The following is a 24,963-nucleotide window of genomic DNA, read 5'->3' on the forward strand; positions in this document are numbered from 1 at the left end:
GCTGAGAGAGTTGGGGTTGTTAAGCCTGGAGAAGAGAAAGCTCCAGGGAGACCTTAGAGCAGCCATCCAGTACTGAAGAGGCTACAGGAAAGCTGGAGAGGGGCTCTTGATCAGGGATAGGACAAGGGAGAATGATTTAAAGCGGAAAGAGGGGAGATTAGATATTAGAAATGAATGTTTTCCTGTGTGGGTGGTGAGGCACTGGCACAAGTTGCCCAGAGAAGCTGTGGACGTCCTGTCCCTGGAGGTGTTCAAGGCCAGGTTGGATGAGGCTTTGAGAATCCTGATCCAGTGGGAGGTGTCCTGGCCCATGGCAGGGGGCTGGAACTGGATGGGCTTTACTTTCCCTTTTCAACACAAACCACTCTGTGATTCTACATTTCTGAAGAGAGCTCAGCAACTGGTTTCAAGACTGGGAGAGCAAACAACTGTTCCCTATCTCAATCTAAGATCGGGCTGGATCATTCTTGAAAGAAATAGATGTGTTACAGCCTTGATCAACACGTTCATCAGCAACTCCCACAGGGTACCTGTCTGCCATCTGTCCCTCCCTCCATCCCACCTGCTTCCCTCTCTCCCTGCCTCTCTCCCTCTCCCTTCCTGCCTCTCTCCCTCCCTCTGTCCTAGCCTCCTTCTCTCGATACCTCTCCTTCTCTCCCTCCCTTCATTCCCCTTGTCCCCTTCCTGCTTCCCTCCCATCCTCCCTGCATCCTTCTCTTCCTCCCTCCTCCTTCCATGCCTCCCTTCCCCTCTCCCTGCTTCCTTCCCTCTCCCCCAATATCCCTTTCTCTCTGTTCCCTTTCTCCCTCACTCTCTCCCTCCTTCCCACCCTCTCTACCTGTCTCTTCCTTTCTTCCTGTCTCCCTCACTCCCTCATCTCTCTCCCCCTCCACTTGCCTCTCTCCCTCTTTCCATCTCTATCCCTTCATCCCTGCCTCCCTACATCCCTCCTTCCCTGCCTTTCTTTCTCCTTCCCTGCCTTCCTTCTTCACTCCTTCCCTCCACCTGCCTCTTCTTCCCTCCCTTCCTTCCCTTCTCCCTCCCTGCCTTCCTTCTTCCCTCCCTTCCTTCCTTTCTCCCTGAATCCCTCTCTTCCTCTCTCCTCCTTTCATGCCTCCCTTCCTCTCTCCCTGAACCCCTTCCTCTCTCCCCCCAGCAACCCTTTCTCTCCACCTCCCTCTTTCTCCCTCCCACTCTGTCCCCCTTGCTCTATCCCTTCCTCCCTCCTTCCCTCTCTCACCCCCTCCACCTACCTCTCTCCCTGCCCCCCTCTTTCCATCCTTTCTCTCTCCCTGCCTCCCTCCTTCCCTCTCTCCTTTTTCCCCCGCATCCCCCTCTTCCTCCCTCCCTTACTCTCTGCCTCACCCATCCCTCTCTGCCTCACCCATGCCTCTCTCCTTCCCTCTGCCTCCTTCCTTCCCCTTCTCTCCTTTCCTTCCTTCCTCTCTCCTTCTTTCCCTGCCTCCCTTCTTCTCTCCCTGCTTCCCTTCCTCCCTCCTTCTTTCCCTCTCCCTTTCAGCCTGCCTCCTTTTCTCTCCTTCCCTTTCTCCCCCATCCCTTTCTCCCTCCTTCCTTTTCTCTCTCCCTCCCTACTTCCCTGCCCCCTTCCTCTCTTGCTTCCCTCTCTCCATCCTTCCTTCACTCTCCCCCAACACTCCTTTCTCCCTGCCTCACTTTCTCTCCCTCTCTGCACCCCTCCACCCCTTTCTGCCTCCCTGCCTTTGTCTCTCTTCTTCCCTCTCTCCCTCTCCCCGCCTCCTTCCCTCCTCCCCTCCCTCTCCCCTCCCTCTCCCCGTCCCTCCCCGTCCCTCGGCGCCCGGACCGGCGCTCCCTCCCCCGCGGGCCGCGGGCCGGAGGCGGGGCGGGCGCTGGGAGGCGGTGGCTGGCGCGGCGCTCGGCGCGGCTGCCCCGAAATGGCGGCGGCGGAGGCTGCGGGCGGCGGCGGCGGCTCCGTGCCCGTGCTCTTCTGCTTCTCCGTCTTCGCCCGCCCCTCCAGCGTCCCCCACGGCGCCGGCTACGAGCTGCTCATCCAGAAGTTCCTCAGCCTCTACGGGGACCGGATCGACGTGCACCGCAAGTTCGTGGTGCAGGTCTTCGCCGAGGAGTGGAGCCAGTACATCGACCTGCCTAAGGGCTTCGTGGTCAGCGAGCGCTGCAAGGTGCGCCTGGTGCCGCTGCAGATACAGGTCAGACCGCGCCTACGGCTGTCCCCGCTCCGTGTCCGTCTGTCCCAGCTCCGTGTCTGTCTGTCCCTGCTCCACCTGTCTGTCCCAGCGCCGTGTCTGTCTGTCCCTGCGCCGCCTGTCTGTCCCTGCTCCGTGTCCGTCTGTCCCTGCTCCACGTGTCTGTCCCAGTTCTGTGTCCGTCTGTCCCAGTTCCGTGTCCGTCTGTCCCAGCTCCGCGTCCGTTTGTCCCAGCTCCATGTCTGTCTGTCCCTGCTCCACCTGTCTGTCCCTGCTCCGCCTGTCTGTCCCAGCTCCGTGTCTGTCTGTCCCTGCTCCGCCTGTCTGTCCCAGTTCCGTGTCCGTCTGTCCCAGTTCCGTGTCTGTCTGTCCCAGCTCTGCATCCGTTTGAACCAGCTCCGCGTCCGTTTGTCCCAGCTCCGTGCCCGTCTGTCCCAGCTCCGCCTGTCTGTCCCAGCTCCGCGTCCGTCTGTCCCTGCTCCGTGCCTGTCTGTCTTTGCTCTGCCTGTCTGTCCCAGCTCTGTGTCCGTCTGTCCCAGCTCCGTGTCTGTCTGTCCCAGCTCCGTGCCTGTCTGCCGCCTGCACCATTTTCGCCTGTCCGCGCTCTGCATCCGTCTGTCCCAGCTCCGTGTCCGTCTGTTCCCGCGCCGCGTCTGTCTCTCCCCTGCACCGTGTCCGTCTGTCCCAACTCCGCATCCGTCTGTCCCAGCTCTGTGTCTGCCCCCTGCACCGTGTCCATCTGTCCATGCACAGTGTCTGTCTGTCTCAACTCCGTGTGCATCTGTCCCAGCTCCTTGTCCGGCTGCTTCCTGCACTGTGTATGGCTTTCCTTGCTCCGTGTCTGTCTGTGCCCGCTCCGTGTCTGTCTGTCCCTGCACATGTCTATCTGTCCATGCACCACGTCTGTCCCTGCCCTGTGTCCGGCTGTCCTAGTACCGCGTCCATCTCTCCACGCACCCTGTCTGTCTGTCCCAGCACACTGCCCGGCTCTCACTGCACTGTGTCTGTCTGTCCCCACACTACATCCATCTGTGTCCGTACTGCATCTGCCTGTCCCAGCACCATGTCCACCTGTCCCAGCACTGTGTCCGTCTGTCCCTGCACCATGCCTGGCTCTCCCCCTCCGTTGTCTGTCTGTCCCTGCACTGTGCCCATCTACCCCCATCCCGTGTCTGTCTGTCCCTGCTCCCTGCCTGGCTCTCTCTGCACCGTGTCCATCTGTTCCTGTCATGAGTCCAGCTCTCACTGCAGCGCATCCATCGGTCCCCGTCCCATGTCCATCTGTCCCCACACACTGCCTGGCTTTCCCTCCACTTTGTCTGTCTGTCCCCACACATTGCCCACATGCCATGTCCTTCTATCCCAATCCCATGTCCATCTGCCTCTGCACCGTGCCCGTCTCTCCCCGCTCCCTGCCCATCCATCCCTGCACCATGTCCATCCATCTATCCCCACACTGTGTTGGTCTGTCCCTGCACTGTTCCTAGCTCTCTCTGCACTGTGTCCATCTGTCTGAATCCCGTGCCCAGCTGTCCCTGCTCCTTGCCTTGTTCTCCCATCCCGTGTCCATCTGTCCCTGCACCATGCCTGTCTGTCCCTCCACACCATGTTCATCTGTCTTGCACTGTGCCCAGCTGTCCCTGCATTGTGTCCACTTGTCTCCGCACCAGGTCTGTTTGTCCCCGCACTGTGTCCATCTGTTCCTGCAGCCTGTCTGTCTGTCCCCCACGCTGTGTCTATCTGTCCCTGTTCCATGTTTGTCTGCCCCCACACTGTGTCTGTCCCTGCACACTGCCCGTCTGTCCTGCACACTGCGTCCATCTCTCCTGCACACCGTGTCTGTCTGTCCCCACACTGTGTCCGTCTCTCCCTGCACACTGCCCGGCTCTCCCTGGACTGTGTCTGTCTGTCCCTGCACCCTAACCAGCTCTTCTTCCACCATGCCTGGCTGCCCCGACCCATATCTCTCTGTCCCCACACTGTTCCGATCTGTCCCCACAGTATGTCTGTCTATCCCTGCACTGTGTCCGTCTGTCCCCGCACCATGTCTGGCTTCCTCCTGCACCCTGCCTGGCCCACCCTGCTCAGTGTCCACCTCTCCCTGCACTCTGCACAGCTCTCGCTCCACTCCGTCTGTCTGTCCCCGCACTGTGTCTGTCTGTTCCTTGCTCCCTGCCTGTCTGCCCCTGCACTGTGTCTGTCTGTCCCTCGCACCCTGCCCAGGAGTTGCAGTAGTGGCCAGACAGAGCTCCGCAAACCCACCTTGACTTCTCTCTCCCTGAAAACTCCTGTTTCCCCAAGGCAGGTGTGCTCTCACACTTGTTCGGTTAACCACGCTTTGCCTCCAGCAAGTCGTAACCTCCTCAGCCCTATGAATGGGAAGGTAGCCTGAAATAGCCGAAAGAACCAGTGAAATAGATGAAAGAGCCAATGTTTTTCCCTCAAAACAGGTGGTTGGTGCTCCCAACCTCAACCACAGGGAATGCTGCTAGGTGGAAACCCAAAGGGTATGGGTAAGGAGGGCTCTGTCAAAGGTCTTACAGCTCGTAGGTCCCTAGGATTCCTGTATCCCTTCTTGCCCCCTAAAAACCCTCTTTCCCATTCACAGGTTCATAATTCACTGGTTTTGTGGCCACAAACCAGGAAGCCAGACTGCCAGACGAATACAGTACGTGTATTTCATACTAAGATATCTTTATGCACACCAGAGATCTGTGCCAGTCCTGCTGTAATAGTTGGACTCAGAGCAAAATTGCTTTTTTCCTTTTGTCAGGATCAGAGAAATAAACTTCTTTTTTTTAAAAAAAACACAATGCATTAATTCAGAACATTCTTTTTAATTTGTAATTAAGTTTTAGATTGCCAAGCTGACATTACTAGCAAGTTGAAAAAGGAATGTCACAAAAACTGAAATGTTGCCCATCTTCTCTTTATGTTGCCTGAAAAAGTCTACTTTGCACTGTTTGTAACCCCCACTTAATTGTAGTGTATTGAACCCGTGAAGCCTCAAGGTGCTCAGACTGCACATCAAGAATGACTTTCGAGACATTTGTCCTTTCCTTAACCCGTCTGTGGAAAGAATGGATAAGAATACCAAACTAGCTTAATAACTTATTTTGTCATTTATTATTAATTTAATCGTTTTTCAGTGATTGTATTCAGTTTTAAACCTTTCCCCTTTGTGTGTTAGAAACAGAACAGATGGGGGCCCAGCCAGAGAAACCGCAGAGGACAGTCTGCAACTTGCAGAAGGAGTTGGCATGGGTGTTATTTGAAGCAAGAGTTTTTTTGTGTAATCTGAGCATGTAGCAGTGGTGCAGGTCAGGATTTCGTTTCATATTGGTGAGTGCGGATCACTGCTCTGCAAAAACGCTCCTGCAGATAGCCTCAGCACCGAAACCGTAAATGCAGCCTGAGCGTTTGTAGCAGGACATGCATCTCTGTGTAGAAGGTCAGCGTTGAGATATGGAATGACGTGTCATTCCTAGGGTGCAGATGCAGCTTTAACTGACTGCAAAGTTTCAGAGTGAACCAATATTTAGTGCATTAATTGCCTAATGGATTAGCTGCTTTCACCGATACTGTTGCAAATTTGTGGCGGTAGCAACTGTTGATATGAAAAGGGTGGTACTCTTGTATTATTTTAATTGTCTCCTTGATGCACTTCAGCAGCTGAGAATGAGCTGGAGACATCACAATGATGTCAGTCAGCTTGCCTTGAGCCACTGGCAGGTGCTCAGAGATCACTCACTCGGGGAACATTTGGTCTGATACAGTCACAGCTGCGCTTTTTAAGACCTTTAGGATTTACTGATGGGAAGATTATACTTTCTTTCCGTATGTTGATTGATGCACTGCCGCTATTGTGTGCTCTCCCCCTCCGATGTTTTATCTGCAGCTACACATGACATAGGTTTGTCAGCTCTGCATGTGGCATACTCATTTTGAATGTGTCTTTCAAGAGGGACAACCTTTGCTCACTGATGTCATTTGACTTCCATATTTGGAAAGGCACATTTGGTTTAAAATTAAGATTCACAGATGCTAACATCTCTATCCCTAGACAACAATTCTGGTATTTTCATGTGCACGCTTTATAAATTACATGTATGCCTTTAGCTAGGAGTGGCATTTTAAATCCTAGGGTGGTAGCACCCGTGAGCTGTGGAACGGTGTCTCCCTGTCTTGATTCCTGTTGTGGAAGGATGACTTTTCTTGCAGAAGCTTAAGAAATGTCAGCACCAAACAGTATTTGGGCTGTTTTAATTTCCTGTCGCTGCTGTTGAGGGGCACAGTAATCTCACAGAGAAATTGCCATATGCTGCCCTCGGAAGCCACTCCATGCAGCTCAATCCAAGGCTCGATCTCTACAGGGACATTTGCTTTTCAGTTGCATTTGTGCCTTTGTACTGTGCTCAAATATGTACGTTTGTTTGGTTTAGCTGTCGTAGCACAGAACAGACACTTCAACTTTTAACGGCCTCCCAGTGTTCGGCAGTGGGATGCAGTTATTGGCTGGATGCTGATGTTCAGCCAGGCCACTCTTGTCGCTCTTGAAACTCCTAAACCGCAGACGTGCAGTGAAGAGGGACTATTCCTTTGGCCTCTCCCAGCAGATTAGGGGGGCATTTGCTTGCAACTTGAGAGTCTGAGTACTACCAGAAAGGAGACATCTGCTTTTCGTGAATTTTATGGGTTTTAAAAGTTTTAATAGAATAACATTTATAGTTGAGGCAAGGGATATGCAGGACCCCTTTAAACTCTTCTACCTCTAAATGCACTTAAATGGGTCTACTGAAACTATTGTGTTTTGCTGTAACTGTTGCAGCTGCCTTTGCAGGAGTGAAGCTGATTTTGGAAGACAAGATAGCTATGCTCATTGCAGCCGTGTAATAGAGTAGCTCAGGCGGCATTCAAATCTATGCCTAAGAGAGGCTGTTTCACAGTCTCTGTCATAACTTCAAGGTGACTTCCCTTCAGCTCTGCGTTTACAGACTTGTAACCTTAAGATGGTACAGGTAGAAGGGGAAAGTTATTGTTGAAATCATTGCATAATGCGCCTCTACTTCAAAGTGGTTTTTTAAAAGACATAGGCATGCCTTTCTCTTGCAGAAAGCTGCTGCGGAATGATCCTTAACTGCTGCTGCAAGATAAAGTAAATAAAATAGAACTGTAAAATTACACAGGTCTTTCACTGTTTTTACACATATCTAATATTGTGACATTCAGATGCTTTGGAAGTAAAAGTAACATTAACTCATGAGCCTAAGACCACTTTCTGAAGACTAGGAAAGACAAAGCATAAATTGCAGGGTATGAGCTAGGTGAGGGCAGTTGTTTGCCTTATTTTTTCTTAAAAGAGTTCAATTATAAATCTCATACATTAGTACCTCAATTAAATATAGTGTTCCAAATAGATTTTTTTTTTTTAAAAAAAAGCTGTACTTAGAACCTTAAAGAAGGAGGGAGAAGGACTGGAAATACTGGAAGAAAGTTTTCTTCAAATCCAGACTCCTAGTTTGCGTATCTTTGCAGCAAATATTTTAATCATTTTGGATTTTGATGAAGAATCTTTTACTGTCTTAGTTAGATAAGCACATGATGTTCATATAATTAAGTCTGTCCTTTTTAAATACTGAATTGTCTATAAAAGGCTGTACTTTGGCTTGGCATGAAATAAATATTTATATTCCTAAATTGAAACACTTGTAACCTATTTTTCACTTGAAATACATTAAACTTAATTTCTTCAGGGTTTTTTTTTCCCCTTTGAAAGACAAGCAGCAAAATAAAACTGAATCTGACAGATTTCCTTTTAGAAGTACAGGTGAAGAAAATGTGATAGTCACCATCTTCTCACGATTGTCTTTTTATGCATCCTTGAAATACTCAGACTGAGAGGTCCTCCACTCTTACCTTTTTCTAGGTAACCTTGGCAAGAGATTTATGATGTGACTAGTGATGTCAGTAATCACATGAGATTATTTCTTTGCTTCTGTCTTCCCATTCATAACAAATACTGGGGGAAAAAGTGCGTTTTTATTTGTGTGTAGTGGTGTTCTGAAATTTGAAAAGGGAAAGTACAGTTAAAGAGCCAGTATATGTGAATGTTTTTGTGTAGCTGATTCTGTAATTACAATACTTTATCACAGTCACATTTTATATGATTGATAATAATCATCAGACATGAAATAGATGTGAAAAAACACCTGACCTTTCCCACCTAGGCCTTTTCTAGAGTAGGATTTAAAGCTGTATGTAACTTGTGACAGTATACCTTTAAATCCTGGTCTGGACAAGGTCCTAGAGATGACTTCTCTAGCTGGGTAATAGAGCTGCATCAGGTTACGTGTCCGTTTGACATACCTATTCTGGTTGTGCTGTGATTAACTTCCTGCTGGAGGAATGAAAGTTGAGGCGACTTACTGAGAAGCAGTAGGCAAAACAAATGTATCCTGCATGTGGGATTTGGCATTGGGGGTTTTATGCTTTTAAATTTAGTTTTAAATGTAGCTGAGTAGATGATCTCTTCAGGATGGATTTGGACAGATACTATGTGGCTGCAGTGGCTCATCGTCCTTGCCCAGCCTGTTGCTCCTTGGAGTGAAAGCAAAGAGGTGCTGGTGTGCCAGCCCAGGGTTTGATGTTGGGGCATAGGTTTGCCCCCACCCCAACTCAGTGGTAGGGTGCAGGTGGTCATGGTTTCCACCATCAGGGAGTGGGTGAGGTGGAAGTGTCTCGTGTCCCTGATGTGCAGCTGTAAGGGTGTGATGGCTTTGAGAGCAAGTGAGTATCAGGATTTATAGAATCATAGAGTCATTAAGGTTGGAAAAGACCTCCAAGATCATCCAGTCCAAGTGTTAGCCCAGCACCACTGTGCCTACTGATCCATGCCCTGGAGTGCCATGGCTACACATTTTTTTAACTCCTCTAGGGATGGAGACTCTACCACTTCCTTAGGCAGTTGATTCCAATGCTTCACCACTCTTTTTTTGGTAAAGAAATTTTTTCCTATAGCCAGTGTAAACCACACTGTGCCACACAGACAAGCCCGTAGATAGCAACTTTCCTTTATACATAGCAGATACTTCTCTGAATATATTTATGACCAGCATTAGCTACTATTTATGAAACTTAACTTCCAGCTGCTTTCTGTTGCGCTGAGCTGTGCTCTGTCTTTCCCACATCTATTCCAAGTAACACCAGCAAATTTTGAATTTTTGATCCCACAATTTCTTCTCATTTCTTCTTTTTCTGCCATGTGTTGTGCGACTTGATTCAGACTGCAAGTTAATCAGCAATAAATACAAAAACCAATATAGGAATTATTTTGTAAAAGCTTTTATTTGGCAAATATATTGTTGACTCATCTTTCTGTTAGAGTGCTGGTATTAAACTGAAGGGATAAATTAAATCATATGAAACCAACTTGATAATAGAGGAAAGCAGATATAAAGCTTTTGCTCCAGCTGCCTGTGATGTTTGTCATAAACGTGTGGTATTATGAATTCAGTGGAAGTCTGTAATGAGGATGCTCACTGGCTGGAAAGGCTGTTGGTTTTCTTCTGTGTTTCACTGTCAAATCAGAATAAAGTGAATTGGGCTCTATAAGATCTGTTCCAAACCTACTGTTTGTAAATATTCCATCACCCATGTCATTGCTGAAACTTGGGGCAAATACTACTTTTGCAGAAGATGCTAAGCTGGGAGGAACTGCAAGCATCTGAGAGAGCAGAAATCAGGCTTTTCTTGGCAAGTTGGAGAAACAAGGTAAAGCAAGATGCAGTTCAAAATGGAAGCAACAAAGGCGGAAATAATTCCTGTGCTCAGTTGGAAGTAGTAATCTACGCAAATCAAAGATGAGGGAGAGTTCAAGGGATGGTTTGAGACTAAAATGCATCTCAGGAGTCTAAGTATCATCAATTATGAAATGAGGGAATACCATACTGGGACGTGCAAATTGAACAGGGCCTGCAAGGGCTGTGAATTGACTGATCTTCTCTGAGGCTTTACTAGTGCTGAGAAGTATTACGGGCAGCGAAATACTACTGTTACAGTAGCATGGGATGCCACGCTATAGACTGCAATTTGAAAAGCACTCCAGAAAGGGCAATGAAAATGATTTGAGTTGTATGAGGAAAGCTTGAAAGTATTAGATATATTTTAGAATAAGTGAGGGGAGTACAAGGACTAAAGGATACCAGATCCTAGTCTTGAAGTATAGTAGTAAGTGTTTGTGCATGGTTATGCATGTGAAGGAGGATGGTAATGCTCTTGCATTTCAAATCCACCATGGACAGAACTGGAAATTATGCTTTTAAATGGCAACAAAGGATCCGTGCATGTGAAAACAGTGCAAGCTAGAGATAACAGAGCAGAGGGATGGATTGCATCGTAGTTGTGTATGTTGTGTATTGCTGATGGGTCAGACCAGACAGGATCTGTGAATAATAACTGTGTTAGGCTGATCCTTCTGTAGAGGCAGACTGCAGCTTCTCAAAGGCCTTACTAGTCTATTCAAGCTTGTTCCTCTGCTAAGGATGGTTGTGCCATCCACTGCCTTGGCATAGGAAGGTGTGTATTGAGGGTAGATCACTCTACACACTCTACAATCCATGCTGGTTTGCAGTAGTTCAGAATGATCTTAAAAAAAAAATGAAGTGGTGGAATGATTTATAAAAGAAAATAATATTCTTTTCTTGTCATATAAATGCCAAGACAAAATGACACATTTTCGGAGTGGGAGGCACACTTACAAATATTGTTTATTCCAGTAACTCTATTTCTGCTGCTGAATGATAGGAAAGTTAAATGTCGTGATTGACTGCTCTTGTGGTAGTAATTTCCCAAGTTATAATGGGTCACAGTAGGTGCTCAGTGCAGTGTTGAATTGTTTGTAAGTACTTCCCACCAAATGGCTACTGCATCATTCAGACGTGTAGATGAATGGTGCTCAAGAACAAGGTGGTTATTCACTATTTAATTTTATTTTCAAGCATTATTTGTGTTGGGCCTCATTTATTACATGATGTAGAGTCACAGAAGTGTTACTTGGGAGAAATACCTAGAGGCTTCCTTCCCTAACTCCTATGCAAAGCCAGTTCATGATCCAATCAGCTGCCTCTTTGCTGAATGTTGAAACCACCATGGATGAGCATCCTGCCTCCCATGATAACCTGTTTCAGCACAGCTGTAGCTTCTTAGCAAAAAAGATTGCCCTGATGCGTGTTGTGATCCTCTTCTGTCTTCCTATGGCATCCATGAGTCCAGTTTTAGAACATCTTCTTTGTCATCCTTACTCAATTTGCCTTTGTAACGCTTGTATTGTTAGTATTGCCGTTTTACCTACAAGGTGATCTGTTCTCCCAGGTATGGTCCCTTTTCCCAAGTTTGGTCCCTTCTCCCAGGTTTGGTCTCCTCCAAAGTGATTGGACGAAAGGAAATGGCCTCAAGTTGTGCCAGGGCAGATTCAGATTAGATATTAGGAAAAAGTTTCTTTACTGAAAGAGTTGTCAGGCACTGGCACAGGCTCCCCAGGGAAGTGATGGAGTCACCATCTCTGGAGATACTCGAAAGATGAGTAGATGAGGTGCTCAGGGCCATGGATTAGTAGTGGACAGGTACGGTTGGACTTGATTATTACAAAGGTCTTTTCCAACCAAATAATTCTATGATTCTGTGAAGGACTGGAGGAACTAAGGTTATGAACATTTGCTGTTTTGACAGTAGTGGTGTACTGAATCCGAAAGATGCAAAGTTTTAGGGCTTACAATTCTAACACACAAGTAATTTTCACAGTGGTTTGAACTGGCCATTCTGTATGGCTGAGTGTGACCATTGTTGTAGTTTTTTAGCATTGGAAATTGAGATTAGAACTGTGTTACTCAGGAGATGGTGTGAATAAATGAAAAAATTGGGACTAATATTTAATGAATCTCAGTTCCCTTGCAGCAGGTTGACCTTGACTTGTTGCCAGGTACCCACCACACTGCTCCATCACTCCTCCTCCTTAACGGGACAGGGGTAGAAAATACGGCGAGGACAGGGAGATTGCTTACCAGTTACTGTCACAGGCAAAATAAACTCCACGTGGAGAATTATTACCAGTCAATAACTGAGTAGAGTAACAAGAAATAAGAACAAATGTAAAAACAATTTTGCACAACCTATCAATTTTTCCCAGGCTTAGCTTCGCATCTGATTCCTTTACCTGCTTCCTGCTAATGACACAGGGGGACAAGGAATGAGGATTGCAGTTGGTTCATAAGACTTCATCTCTGCCACTCTTTCCTCCTCACACTCTTTCCCTGCTCCGGCATGAGTTCCCTCCCATGGGAGATAGCCCTTCGTGAACTTCTCCGATGTGGGTTGTTCTCATAGGCTTTAGTCCTTCACAAACGGCTCCGGTATGGGTCCTTTCCATGGGGTACAGTCCTTCAGGAATGAAATGCTCCAGCACAAGTCTTCCTAGTAATCCAACAAATCTTCCTAGTAATCCAACAAATCTTCCTAGTAATCCAACAAACCCTGCGAGGGTTCCTGTCCGTGGGTTCACAGGTCCTGCCAGCAAACCTGCTCCAGTGCAGGCTTCCCATAGGGTCACAGCCTCCTTTGGGCATCTACCTGCTCCAGTGTGGGGCCCTCTGTGGGGGCCAGCTTCTGGCATCTTCTCGACAAAGCCACCCCTGCAGCCTCCCTCCCCTATCAAAACTTGTCACGTAAGCCAAATATATCCATGCTCTTCCAAAATATGCTATTTTACAGATTTTTGTTCTAGTTTAGAAATCACAACCTCAGTTTGCAGAAAATGAAGTGCATACAGTTAATGGCTACTTCCCAGAAGCACTTTATTCAATTTCATTTATCAGTCTGTCGAAAGGCTCCTGGATGGATGTAATTTCCCTTGAATTGTGTTATAACTAAATGCTAGTATGTAGCAGCTTTCTTTCCCTTTAGCCTCCAGCTGAAGTCTTATCTTTTGCTTCTGCAGGTAGCGAAAGTAATTTCATACAAATACAAAACACTCTTTCAAAGTGTGGGGAAATGCAATCTTTCATTTCTTTTTTTCTTAGTCCTCTTCTTCTGCCCCTGTTGGTAGCCAATAGGAGAGAAACTCTGGGAGATTATTTTTGTCATTAAAATATGTTCAGTTCAGTTTCTGATCTTAATACCAACAAGCTTCTCTGCTATCATTCTAGTCTTTGGACATCAGACTTGTACTAAAATATGCCCTAGACAAAACAAACTGACTGCATGATTAAACTGTTAAAAATATCTGTACAAACAGTATTGAAAACAGGTGGAAGTCTGATTATTATCTTTTCTAAACTTTACTTTGTCCTGATTTTATGTCTGTTCCAAGAGCTGTGAATTCATAAATTAATTTGAAGAATGTAATTTTGCTGTTGTTACTTTTTTTTTTTGTAGTGCAGCACTTTGGGCAGTATCATCCTCCATTCTGCTTCAAGGTTTGGAAGTTTCTGTGTACATTTACATTGACAGGGTCTCCCACCAATAAAATCTTGATTACTTATCGATGATGTATTCTACTGCTCAGTATCAGCTCTTCATTTGAATTTGGAAGCATACCAAAATCAGGCTGGAAAAAAGTTTCTCCTATTTTGACTCAAAGTAGCATGAATCTGTTACCTGGCTGAGGCATTGCTCTTTCTGGTTCCACTGCTTTGCTGAAGCAGTCTTTACTGCCACAGAAAACATGATCTGTATTTTGTTTTCTAGATGACCACTTTGGGCAACCTGACACCCTCAAGCACTGTGTTTTTCTGTTGTGATATGCAAGAGCGATTCCGGCCTGCCATCAAGTATTTTGGGGATATCATCAGCGTAGGCCAACGACTGGTATGGGGTTTGCTTTTTTTCTTGTACTGAGTTTTGATCACACGTGAATTATTGTTATATAGATGGCCAGTTTACTGGTTTTTCAGTTTCAGGTAATAACAGTGGTTTTGGTATTATTATTCTTCAACAATTTCTTTTCTTTCTGCCCTCTTGCAGCTCCAAGGTGCACGACTCTTAGGAATTCCAGTTATTGTAACTGAACAGTATCCCAAAGGTCTTGGCAGCACTGTGCAAGAAATTGATTTAACAGGAGCTAAACTTGTGCTTCCCAAAACAAAATTTTCAATGGTGTTGCCAGAAGTCGAAGCAGCATTAGCAGAGATCCCTGGAGTCCGCAGCGTTGTCCTATTTGGAGTAGAAGTATGTCCCTTGCTGTTCTTGTTCTCTTTTATGGTAATGTCTGTTGGCCCACACTAGTATTAAACATTGCTTTCTGTAATTAAAATAAGTCAATTTATATTGCTTAGAGCTCACATATATCCTCTACAGAATACATTATTCTTCTGTTATTTGTCTGACATTTTCTTATAATAAAATTTGAAATTAGGTATTTGTAAACTACAGGCTCTTTGTGTCAAGCTTAGTAGCATTTAAAACCTTCATAGAGTTCCCTAGTAATGTAGGGGAGAGAAAATGGTGGGTTTGAACCCTAATTACATTCTCGAATTTGTCATTGTGCTGCTCATATTTTGTAGCAATGATCTACTGGTGTATTTTTTACCTTTGATTTCTCTACTGTAGACTCATGTCTGCATCCAGCAAACAGCACTGGAATTAATCGGCAGAGGTCTGGAAGTTCATATTGTAGCTGATGCCACCTCATCAAGAAGTATGATGGACAGAATGTTTGCACTTGAGGTAAGTTTCTTAGTCCAGGCTTTCTCTGTCTTGGGGCTGTATGTTGATTTCCCTGCTTATTGTCAGAAAACAAGGAGTTTCTAAGGACAATAAGCAGTGGACTAATGTAGACTTGAGAAGAGGTGAGCGCTATGATTTTTAGAATAGCTTCTAGGAAGGAGAAGGGTTGCTGCCTTATTTTTCCTCCCTAAATTACGATTTAATGTGTGGAACCCCATTTGAGCACTTGGATTTTAAAAGTGATTGTTCCATGCAGTCTAATTTACTCTGTATAACCATTAATATTTTAGGATATTTTCTTATGGAGTGTTATCTGTACAGCACAGTAAAAGCGCTACACAGCTTTTTCTTCTGTTGTTCCAGTCAGAGTTTATTCTGCTGTTGAAATTCCTTTAAATGCAATGTAATAGCGTAAGTGATCCTGTTGAAAGCTCCTTGTATGTCTGTCCTTCCTTCTGTTCTTCCTCATCAGTACAAATTAAGGCTTAATCTCAAGACTTTGTGATTACAGTAAAGGCTTCCCCTCCCCGTTCTAGGGGCTTAATCTTAACTAAATGTTGAGCAAGCGGAGATAAAAGTAACTAGAAGATTTAAAAGCATGTAGAACTATCTGGTAGCAAATTCATGCAAAGGATTTTTTGATAGTGTGCTCTCACTGGCCTACAGGCATTGCTGTTGTAAATCATAAATTGATGTAGATGTGAAGTATTGCAATTTTTGCCTCAGGCCCTAACAATTATTTGGAAATTGAAGCTAGTATTAACGACAGCACTTTATAGTTTTTTCATAGATTTGGAGACTTTTAATTTCTTCTGTTTCTTGTGAATAAGAGAATTAAGGGCTGAAGGGAAATCACCAGGATATAGTGTTTGATGAAACCCATGACTTTGATTAAGTGGAAGCTTAACGTCGTCTGTCACATAAAGTGTAGTGACGCACAGAGTGCAGGAATTATTGAAATCATGGGCGTCCCAGGTCAATATCATACAGCAGCAGTAGCAGGCAAAACAAATGTAGGAAAACTGTTTGCCTGATTGTTTACGTCTTTGTACGTTTGGTTAACACTTATACTGTGTCTGCAGGCGTAGTAGTTCATTCAGTGTGACAGAGTTTAAAGCAGTGATTAGGTGGCTTTGCTTTTCTTTCAAGTCAAAAAGGTATTGATCATCTTAAAAGTATTGTTGGTTGCAAAAGCTGAAATCCAGACAAACTGGTTAGCTGTAGGTAACATTTTAGTATGTCTTTGCAATGTTTTCTTAGCAAGCACAAAGAAAATGTTCTGTTGTGGTCCCTGAAGTAGCTATCATTAAAATGATTCAGGGAACATTTGCTGGCTTGCTGTGATGAGCCAGGCAGTTGTATGACAGTAACTCCTCCTCCTCCTCCTGTGTGGCTGCACATGCCGATGTTGTCTCATTTTTGTGCTGTAGAGCCTCTCTTAAAAATGCTACTCCATGCTGTGGGCTGAAGTGGGCAAGAGGTGGGCATGCCTGGTAGCAGGAGACCAAGAAAAAGAAATACATGTGCTGAGCATGACAGTAATCTCTCCTGGCTCTGGCAATACATTCCTTAGGGAAGCTGGTAAAATACCAAAGCACTGGATAACCTTGCTTTAGTGTCACCATACAGTTTCTATTCGTGCTTTTTTAGTGGGTGAGTGTGACAATGTCTCTCATGCAAACTTGCTCCGTACCTGGTGAGCTAAGGTGGGATTCACTGCACCCTTCTCCTTACCTTTTTGAAGAAACACAGCACTCCTTTGTTCACAGTGACCTTTTAAGGATAATAAAAAGTGACCTAGTGGTAGCAACGAACTTCCTCAGCACCCGCAAATAAATCCCATCTGCCCCTTTGGTTCTCCACATTCTGCCTGATACAGCATGTGTTTTGGTGGTGCTGGTGATGAACTTAAAAGTGTCTGAACAGATGTACTAGGTAGTGCAGTTTGAATTAATTGATGGACAAAGCTTTCATGTCTACTTGGACGACCCTAAGGAGTTATTGTCTCTGTTTCTGTTGTGTGCCTAAAAATGACAGCAGGCAAAAACTTGCATTTAAAAGAACAGCCAGAAACCCCAAACTCTCAAAATTTCAGTTGGTGAAATAATTCAACACAACTGACCCTGGTTGTGTCTGCTCTTAATCTCTGCCAATCTAATGAAGATGCCTTTGTGTCACTGCTTGGTCTCGGATTGAGCTAGCTCAGTATGTTCCTGCTGGATTTCTTTTCTGTTCTGTGTTTGTTCTGCTTGCTTCTGCAGTGTGGATGAAATACGTGCTTGCTGCTTTCCTTCTTCTGAAAGACTCTGTTCTAAGAAAACTTTCCTTAGCCTTGAAAATTGTCCAGTATGCTTAGCCCATGTCTCTTCATTCCTCCTAATCTCAAAACTATATAAATTATACTCAGTCCTAGAAATACTGTATAAGGCAATGCCAGCCTCTTTGACATGTTATGGTACGTTTTGCTTCTGAAGAGAAGATGTTCTCATTTTTTAGTCAACATTTCTTAGAAGGCAAGGTTCTTTAACACTCTGTTTTATCTCTCATCCTTACTAGTTAAAACCAACAGTGTTGTATTCCTGGAGAAGAACATCTTGAAAACATTGCCATAATATTTGATTTTGATTTTCCTATTTTTCTCTTTTGTGTGAGTCTGTGGTTTAAACAAATACGTCATTGTACAGAGCAGGAGAGCTGGGGAAGCTATCTGCTTTGTTTCAGCTTAACAATATCACAAGGCTTGCTGCCATTATTGCAAGCAGGAAGCATTGACTTGAGTAAACCTAGCCAGGTTAGTTTATCATTATATAGACTGTAGTTACATGTACTTCACTGATCCCCTAGAATTAATAATTTTCCCCCACTGACTGTTTTGTAATTGAAAATATAAACAGCAGTGAGATGTGTCAGCTTTAGAAAGTTTGGAGTTTTCCTTCTCTTTAGTGATTGCAACTGAAAGCTATCTGAAGGTGTACGTATCTTTATTTTCAGGCTCTTGCCCTCCCGTGGCTCATTCAGGACTCTGTTAGATTTGGTGGAGCGTGCGGTTTAGTAGAGGGAAAGGAGGGAAAGCTTGATCTATGAAGACTTTTACTGCCAAAGCATCTGTACTATTGCTGGGAAGGGTAGTCAGCATTTACTTAAATAAAACTTTGCTATGTAGGCTATAACCACAGTCTTAAAAGTCCAGAAACCTTGCAATAAGTCCTGTGATTTGGGCTGCATGAAGCTCTGCTGTTTAGTTGCACACTTAAAAGATCTAGCAGACCTCTTTCAGTTTTGCTTTCTGCGCAGCAGTGCTTTTATTTCTATAGCCTGTGAGAACTAAGTTGGGAATCACTGAGGCTATAAGGATATTTTGGTTAAAATGAGCTGCTATTGTGCCACTATGATTTATAAGATCTATAGAAGAGCTTTTCTTTTTGTCTCCTGAGATTATTAGTACTAGCATACTGTCTAGTTGAAAGACCAAAGCACTATTACATAAGAAGCCCTGAAAGAGAATTTTTTACGATTAAGTGTCTAGCTTAACACCTTTAGCTTGGACTTTGCTATTTTCTTTTTTCCCTAGGCCTTTTAAATCTGAATGAGGTTGAAGAAAGGTATTCTCAGGACTAAGCAAGGGAGAAGGGTTAATATGTTCATATAAGAGGGGTGGGTCTTCTGCATATCAAATCTGTCATGGGGAAAGGATCCATTCCAAATAGAAAGTTATATTTGTAATCCAGGGCAGCCTTTATTCTCAATAAAGTCAAAAACCAGTCGCTTTCCATTCTAGCTTTATTAATGTCACTGCTAAGAAATGCCAGAAAGGAATTGGCAATACTTTTGTTAATAGATGTTTTTTAAAATACCATCCATCTTTTTTACAAAATGTATACTTACTGACATTTGCAAGTATCTCATGTTATTCTCTCTCTGCTCTTTTCTCTTCCAGCGTCTTGCTCGTACTGGAATTATAGTTACTACTAGTGAAGCTATATTGCTGCAGCTGGTAGCTGATAAGGAACATCCAAAATTCAAAGAAATCCAAAATCTCATTAAGGCGAGTGCCCCTGAGTCAGGGCTCCTTTCCAAAGTTTAAAAGAGGATGTGGAGGAAGCGGATCTCATTGTCATCTTAGAGGAGGAAGGAAAGCTGTAAGCGCACACATACACCTTCTTTCACTCAAAGCTTGGTAGAAGTGTAAAATTAAAAATTGACATACTCATGCCTGCCTTAGCAAAATTGTCTGGTTGTACATCTGGGCGCCAGTATGTTCTCTTTAGTTACAGCTGCCAGAGGTAGGACCCTTTTGTTCTCAAATTTTCTTATTTACTTAAAAAACAAAAATTCACAGAGGTGCCTGCTAGTCTATACTATACACTGATTGTAACAGTTCCAAAAAGTGCATATTTCTGTGACACCTCTTGATTGTGCACTTTGTAAAAGCGTCCTGTGATTCTGTTTTACTTTTGTATTAGTAGAAGGTAATTACATATGGGATAAATGTGATGTGATACACTTTAATGTTTAGTGTAAATCAGGTAGTTCATTGGGGATAATTTAAAACTGACTAAGAAATATGGACTACGTGTGTGCTTTTGTTCTCTGGGATAAAATTTAATCGCTTCGTAGATAAGGCATATAGATCAAGCAGCAGCTGATGTTTGATTGCTCTAGGTAGCTGAAGCTTACATCATGACTTTTAATTATTCTGCAACTAACTGCCCAACCCTGTACTTCACTTAAGTTTACACAAACAGAAGACTGTGATTTAATGAGTTCTTTATAAACAATGGGTGTAAAGTCCTTCAGAACTAGCCGAAGATTACCAAAACTTTAAATAAATTGGCAATACTAAGGATATTAAAGAACAAAAGCTTTTCAGCCTCAAGTGGTGAATCTACTAGTGTGTTTAGCTATATTTGGGGTTTTTTTACCCTGTTTTGGTTAGATGGAATAATTTCGTCTGATCCCTCGTTTGTACAAATGAGCTCTTTAAGAAACCTTAGCGTCTCCAGGTTTTTGTGCTATTTTTTGTAGTATGCAATTGGGGGAAGTTTGAATGGAATCTGGCCTAGAGGTGTACTTCAGAAAAATAGCGTCTTTAACTTAATGACATATGTAATTTCTATCTAGAACCAAATTTTTAGCACATGATTGTTCATAAGGCAATGTTCTTGTCATTTAAAACATGTTGTATAAAGTTTACAGTGTGCGTGAGACCTTTATTTTTTTAGAAGAGTACTAGAAAGTGGCATAATGAACACTGATCTGTTTGGTAGAAAATCAACTAGAGTACATGTATTGTTTTAAAGCGCTTATTTTCCCCACAAGATGGCTCTAAAAGAATTGTTTCGGAGAGTTATAACCTTTATATGTTGAAAACAAATAAAATGTTAACATTTGCTGTCCCTTTTATGCTTGTGATATTTATCAAAGAGCAAATCCTGAAAGCTGTGTTTGCCATAGACCTTTTTCTGTTTTGTGCAGCTGTGGAATTTCTGTAGATGTCATGGGAATTTTGTGTAAAGATCAAGGTTGGATAACGTCTAATAATTCTTGTTTTCTGTGTCTAGTTACAGTGTTATTTAGTGCTTCAAAATATGAAGAATGAACATTATGTTTCAGGTTGGAGGCAGGGAGGCGAGTTGAGTTGAAGAACCATTGTCCTATATCACTGACCTACTTTTTACTGTCTTTTCTGGTATATTAATCACGTTGCCTAGCAGTATAAAGTCCACTTATATAAATCAACAGCTGTGCATTAAAGTACCATAAATTTCTTAGGAAATAATGAGTTTATTGCTTTCTTACCTTTATATGTTGATGGTGCATAGAGTTAGCAATTGAAGGAAAAATGATAACAGGATTTTTACATGTTTATTTTTGGACCTGTGTAGTTTTCCTCAGTAACAAATACAGGGGGGGTTAAGAGATGGATGTATTTGTTACTAACAGTTTGCCGGTTTTATACTGATATAAGTTGGAGGACAGATCTCACAAGTTCCTTTGCACACAGGCCTTTCCTAATTAAGGTTTTTGCCACAAGGGGAATCATTGCTAGCAAGATGGCACTAGAGAAGAATCTATAAAATACATTGATATTCTCTGTGATGATTTGACTTTTTTTTTTTCTTTTGGTATTTGCATAGCCTTCTGTGGCAAACTAGGTTTTTATCAGGGTCCTTAATTTGTGGGGTTTTTTTCACACAAGCTTAAAGAATAAGAATGAAGAAATATCCTGTGTTATGCTATAAAACTGAGCTCTCAGATGTGAATTTAGGGGCAGAATGGTTGAAGACTAGATGGGTGCATTAGTCAGCATCACATGGATCATTCAGATGAGAGGTTAAGGACATTTGTTTAAAAAGAGCAGAAAAAAATGTTGCCATATTTCTCTTACGTAAAGTGAGTTTATTCATAGGAGAGAATTCCCTTTGCTTATTCTTTCTCTAACTTACCTGTATTTTCTGTTCTCTGATAAGTGGATGTTCCCACACTGTAGAACAGCAGAACTGAGTCCTGTGAGAAGTCGTCTGCAGGCTGTTGCAGGCTGTTATCTAGTGTAAGTACTGTTTTGCCCTGCAAAGATATGAAATCGATTAATGAAATAGCAGAGAGGAGAATTGCTTAGGCATATGTGCAGGTGATTGTGAAGAAGCGTAGTTCATCCCTGTCTAAGTACCAAGCTGTCCTTTATTTGAAGGCTTTGCCACAGCTACAGCTAAGCAACAGGATTGCCACCTGCTGTAGAATGCTTCAGCATTATTTCATGGTCCTTGGGGAAGCAGAAAGACAACTCTTGATGGAGAAGGCTGGTTTCTTTTTCTTGGTGAGTGTTCTGCTTCTGTGCAAAGCTCTTAATGTGTTGTTAACCTCACTGGAGTAGCTAGTGTATAAATTCTACACTAAACGTAATAATAGGCATGTGCATTATTAGTTTTTCTTTGCTAAACCCTTACAAAGATGAGTATTTGGGTTTTTTTATTGGGACAGTTTAGGTTTTGCATTTAAAATATGATCCTGTCTATTCACAGAACCATGGCCTTTTTATTATATTTCCACCTATGTAATAATTTTCTATGAACTAAAAAAAAGTAATGTCTCCAGTATCCTTTCCAAAACCTGAAAACAGGGTATGAATAGAAAATCAGCTGTTGCTAGCCAATGTTTTGTATCATGGTCATCCCAAATGGCTGGAGAAATGATGCAGTAGTACTGCTCCACCATAATTTCTGCCCTTGCTTGGCAGTAGCTCTCAGGTAAATGTGCACTTATTCAATAAGCAGTATGATTTATTTATGTTTCTATTAGATATCTGTATAGTGCCCTCTCCCTCCTGCCCGCCCCATATGTAAATCACATTACCTAAACAATGACATTAATCTTTCATGAGAGAAGTATTAAGATAAATCTTCTCTTTTTGACACTCATGTTTTCCTTTAGAAGCCTCAGGTATTTTTTGTCAAGGTTCTTGTTGAATTGAAGCTGTTCTACTGCTACGTATTTGTTTTCTTATGTAAAAGATGAACCTTCAATCTTTTGTTCCTTTAAAAACTTTGTTTTCGTTAAACATGAAGTAATAGCTGGAGCTATGGAGATCTGAAAAAAGGCAAATGATATTAAGGAGGATTAATGCTTTGAATTTAATAGGTGGTGGTGCCAACTAATGCTGTTACATAGTTCACTTGTTATTCTTCAGAGTATTTTCTACCATGTTAAGTTCTGTGGCAGTGACAGAAGAGGTCAGTGATTTGTAGAATCTGTTTTGTTTGTTGTTTTTTTTTCTCCTCTGGATAAATTAGAGATAAACTGTACTAGATGGGTATAACATATGTCCTTCAGATAGGCTTAGAACATCTGCTCTGCAAATGGGCTATGGCAGGAAATCCTTGAAAAAAAAAGTTCTGTTTTGATTGTCCAGTGCTTCTTTCTTCTTAATGATCTCCGATACGGAATACTTTCATGAAGCTCCTGTTAGACCTTTTCGTAATCTCAACAAGTGCTTCTGGTGCAGCACAGGTTACAATTGATAATTTGTTGTTGCTTCTTTTAGAACAGAACTATCTATCTATCTATCTCTCTTTCTGTGTATGTGTAAAGATTAGCTAGAGAGTGGGGTCTGGCCTTTTATTACTCATTTGAATTGCATAACTTAGTTTTTCATACAAGATAATGGAATATTTGCAAAGTACTGCTGCGAATAGAAGGAATTAAGTATTAGCGTGCTTAGGTCAGCTTAATAGACTTACTAAAACTGCCAGGGTTGGCAGCTCTCCTGCCACTGACAGCATTAAGCTTTGCTTTAATGAAACCCTTTTATCTGCTGAAGAAAGAAGATTGAGCGAACAAATGAAGAGAGCAGTTAATAGAGAATAGACGATGAAGTGCAAAGGCAAAATGGGAAAAGAAACTTGTTTTCTGATTATTGCTCATTTTTCTGTTTTCCATGGTGATGTTAAGAAGCTGGAACACATATTAATGTAGAATTACATACCTTAAGTTTGCAAAGCCTGAGCAGGTCACAGCAGTCCCTGCCTCTGTCTTGCTGTGTACTTTCTTCCCTTCCAGGACTGTTTTTACCTTGTTTTCATTACTTTGTAACTGTCCCAAAGGCAGACTCTCTGCTAAGCTTTTTGGCTCCGAGTATCACAAAAATTGCCAGCTGGAAGGGTGAGAATTATGCTGTCAAAATAAAATAGATGGGAAAAGTGTTGGAGCAAAAGCTGAAGATCACCACAGACTTGGCACTGACATCCCTGGGGCAGGAATGAACTGTTACCTGCACTGTGGTTTCAAGAGCAGGAAAATCACCAGAAACAACACATCACATGAGACATATTAATCATAATCCAGTAAGACCATGCTAACCAGGTAGATAAGACTGTTACATTCCTGTATAAAGTTTCCTTATGCAAAAGAGAAACTGTTTTAAAGATCATAACTGCTGCTTCTGCCATTTGTAGTATGAGGATTAATATATTAAAAATCCCAAGGTAAGTAAATAATTGCATGGGTAAAATTTCACTCCTCTGTACTATTTTATTGTTTTATTGTTTAATTCAGTGGGCCAGGGTGTCAGTCTCTGTTTGGTGGGAAATGAGCAGTTTACTGAGCTCTGGCTTAGTAGCATGGTGCTGAAGCCCAGGACACAGTTGTGTGCTCTGCTGGGACTGGTGCTGCTGCTAGTTAATTCCTCCCACTCTGGTTTCTCTGGCAAGTCCTGATCCACTCATTAACTGTGAATAATGACAAGATGGGTTCCAAGTAGCATTCCATAAATAGATATTAAGCAGAATAAATATTAGGTTTTCATACAATTAAAAGGAAAACAGAGTCCTGCCATGTTGAGGAGCTGACATGTCATGTCTGCCATTAATAAATTAAGTGGGATATACTTTAGGTACAAGCTGAGAATAAATAGCTTGTACGTAAAGTTAAGGATTTTCCTTACCACCTGCCTCTTAACAATCCCTCTCCCAAAGTAAAAAGTGTAAGAGTTTTGCTTAAGCATATCAGAAGAGGAAGGAGAATCTGATTTAATTTCCATCACGCTTGTATTCAGGCCACAAATCCACTACATTGTTGTTACCATTATATACCAAGAGTATATATCATAAACCTGCCCCGGTACAGTGAGCTACTCAGCAGTATCCATGGGTGGCCACGATAGGACGTGACAAGAAGTATCAGTTCTGGGACCATCCAAAGGCTCAGAGCAGGCGAGCTACAGGAGAGAGACCTTTGCAGTGCACAGTACCAGCCGCTCTAGGGAAACATTGCAAGAAGCCTGTGAGCAGATTTCCTTCTAGGAAGCAGAAGCTGTTGAATGCTGAGATGCATATCTCTACTGGGGCAACATTAAAAGGAAGAGAGGCTAAAGTCTGCTAAGGAACCACTTTTCCCTCCTCAGTGGTAAACATCTCTCACAATTATGTGGAGGTTGAGCAAAAGGCTGAAACTGAAAAGCTAAACAAGAGCAGTTTTATTGTTTAAGACAATTATTTTATTTTAATGAGAACCCAAGAGAATACTCTGGCAATTTGCACGAGGGGTTAAGACCAGCAGTGCATGACAA

At 43.1% G+C, this 24,963-nt stretch overlaps 2 protein-coding genes across 2 annotated transcripts in view; both read left to right on the plus strand.

Moving 5' to 3' along the window:
• Positions 1-24,416, plus strand: part of CCNH (cyclin H) — a 264,197-nt gene extending 239,781 nt beyond the window's left edge. Inside the window, exon 8 of the mRNA XM_069880012.1 lies at positions 24,405-24,416. The gene's annotated coding sequence lies outside the window, so the exon portion shown is untranslated. The remainder of the gene's footprint in view (positions 1-24,404) is intronic.
• ISOC1 (isochorismatase domain containing 1) lies at positions 1,878-20,747 on the plus strand. The gene is made up of 5 exons (XM_069880017.1): positions 1,878-2,186; positions 13,923-14,042; positions 14,199-14,402; positions 14,784-14,900; positions 18,838-20,747. Exons 1-5 carry the CDS (start codon positions 1,914-1,916, stop codon positions 18,982-18,984), a joined length of 861 nt encoding a protein of 286 aa, XP_069736118.1. The 5' UTR covers positions 1,878-1,913; the 3' UTR covers positions 18,985-20,747.
• Positions 24,417-24,963: the final 547 nt, after the last annotated feature.

The sequence above is a fragment of the Phaenicophaeus curvirostris genome, chromosome Z (assembly GCF_032191515.1).
Source record: "Phaenicophaeus curvirostris isolate KB17595 chromosome Z, BPBGC_Pcur_1.0, whole genome shotgun sequence".
Lineage (NCBI taxonomy): Eukaryota > Metazoa > Chordata > Aves > Cuculiformes > Cuculidae > Phaenicophaeus > Phaenicophaeus curvirostris.

Coding starts and splice junctions, on each gene's coding strand:
- ISOC1 (XM_069880017.1), top strand. CDS start 1,914: ATGGCGGCGGCGGAGGCTGCGGGCGGCGGCGGCGGCTCCGTGCCCGTG. Junction 14,043..14,198: donor TCAGCGTAGGCCAACGACTG/GTATGGGGTTTG, acceptor GCCCTCTTGCAG/CTCCAAGGTGCACGACTCTT. Junction 14,403..14,783: donor TTGTCCTATTTGGAGTAGAA/GTATGTCCCTTG, acceptor TCTCTACTGTAG/ACTCATGTCTGCATCCAGCA.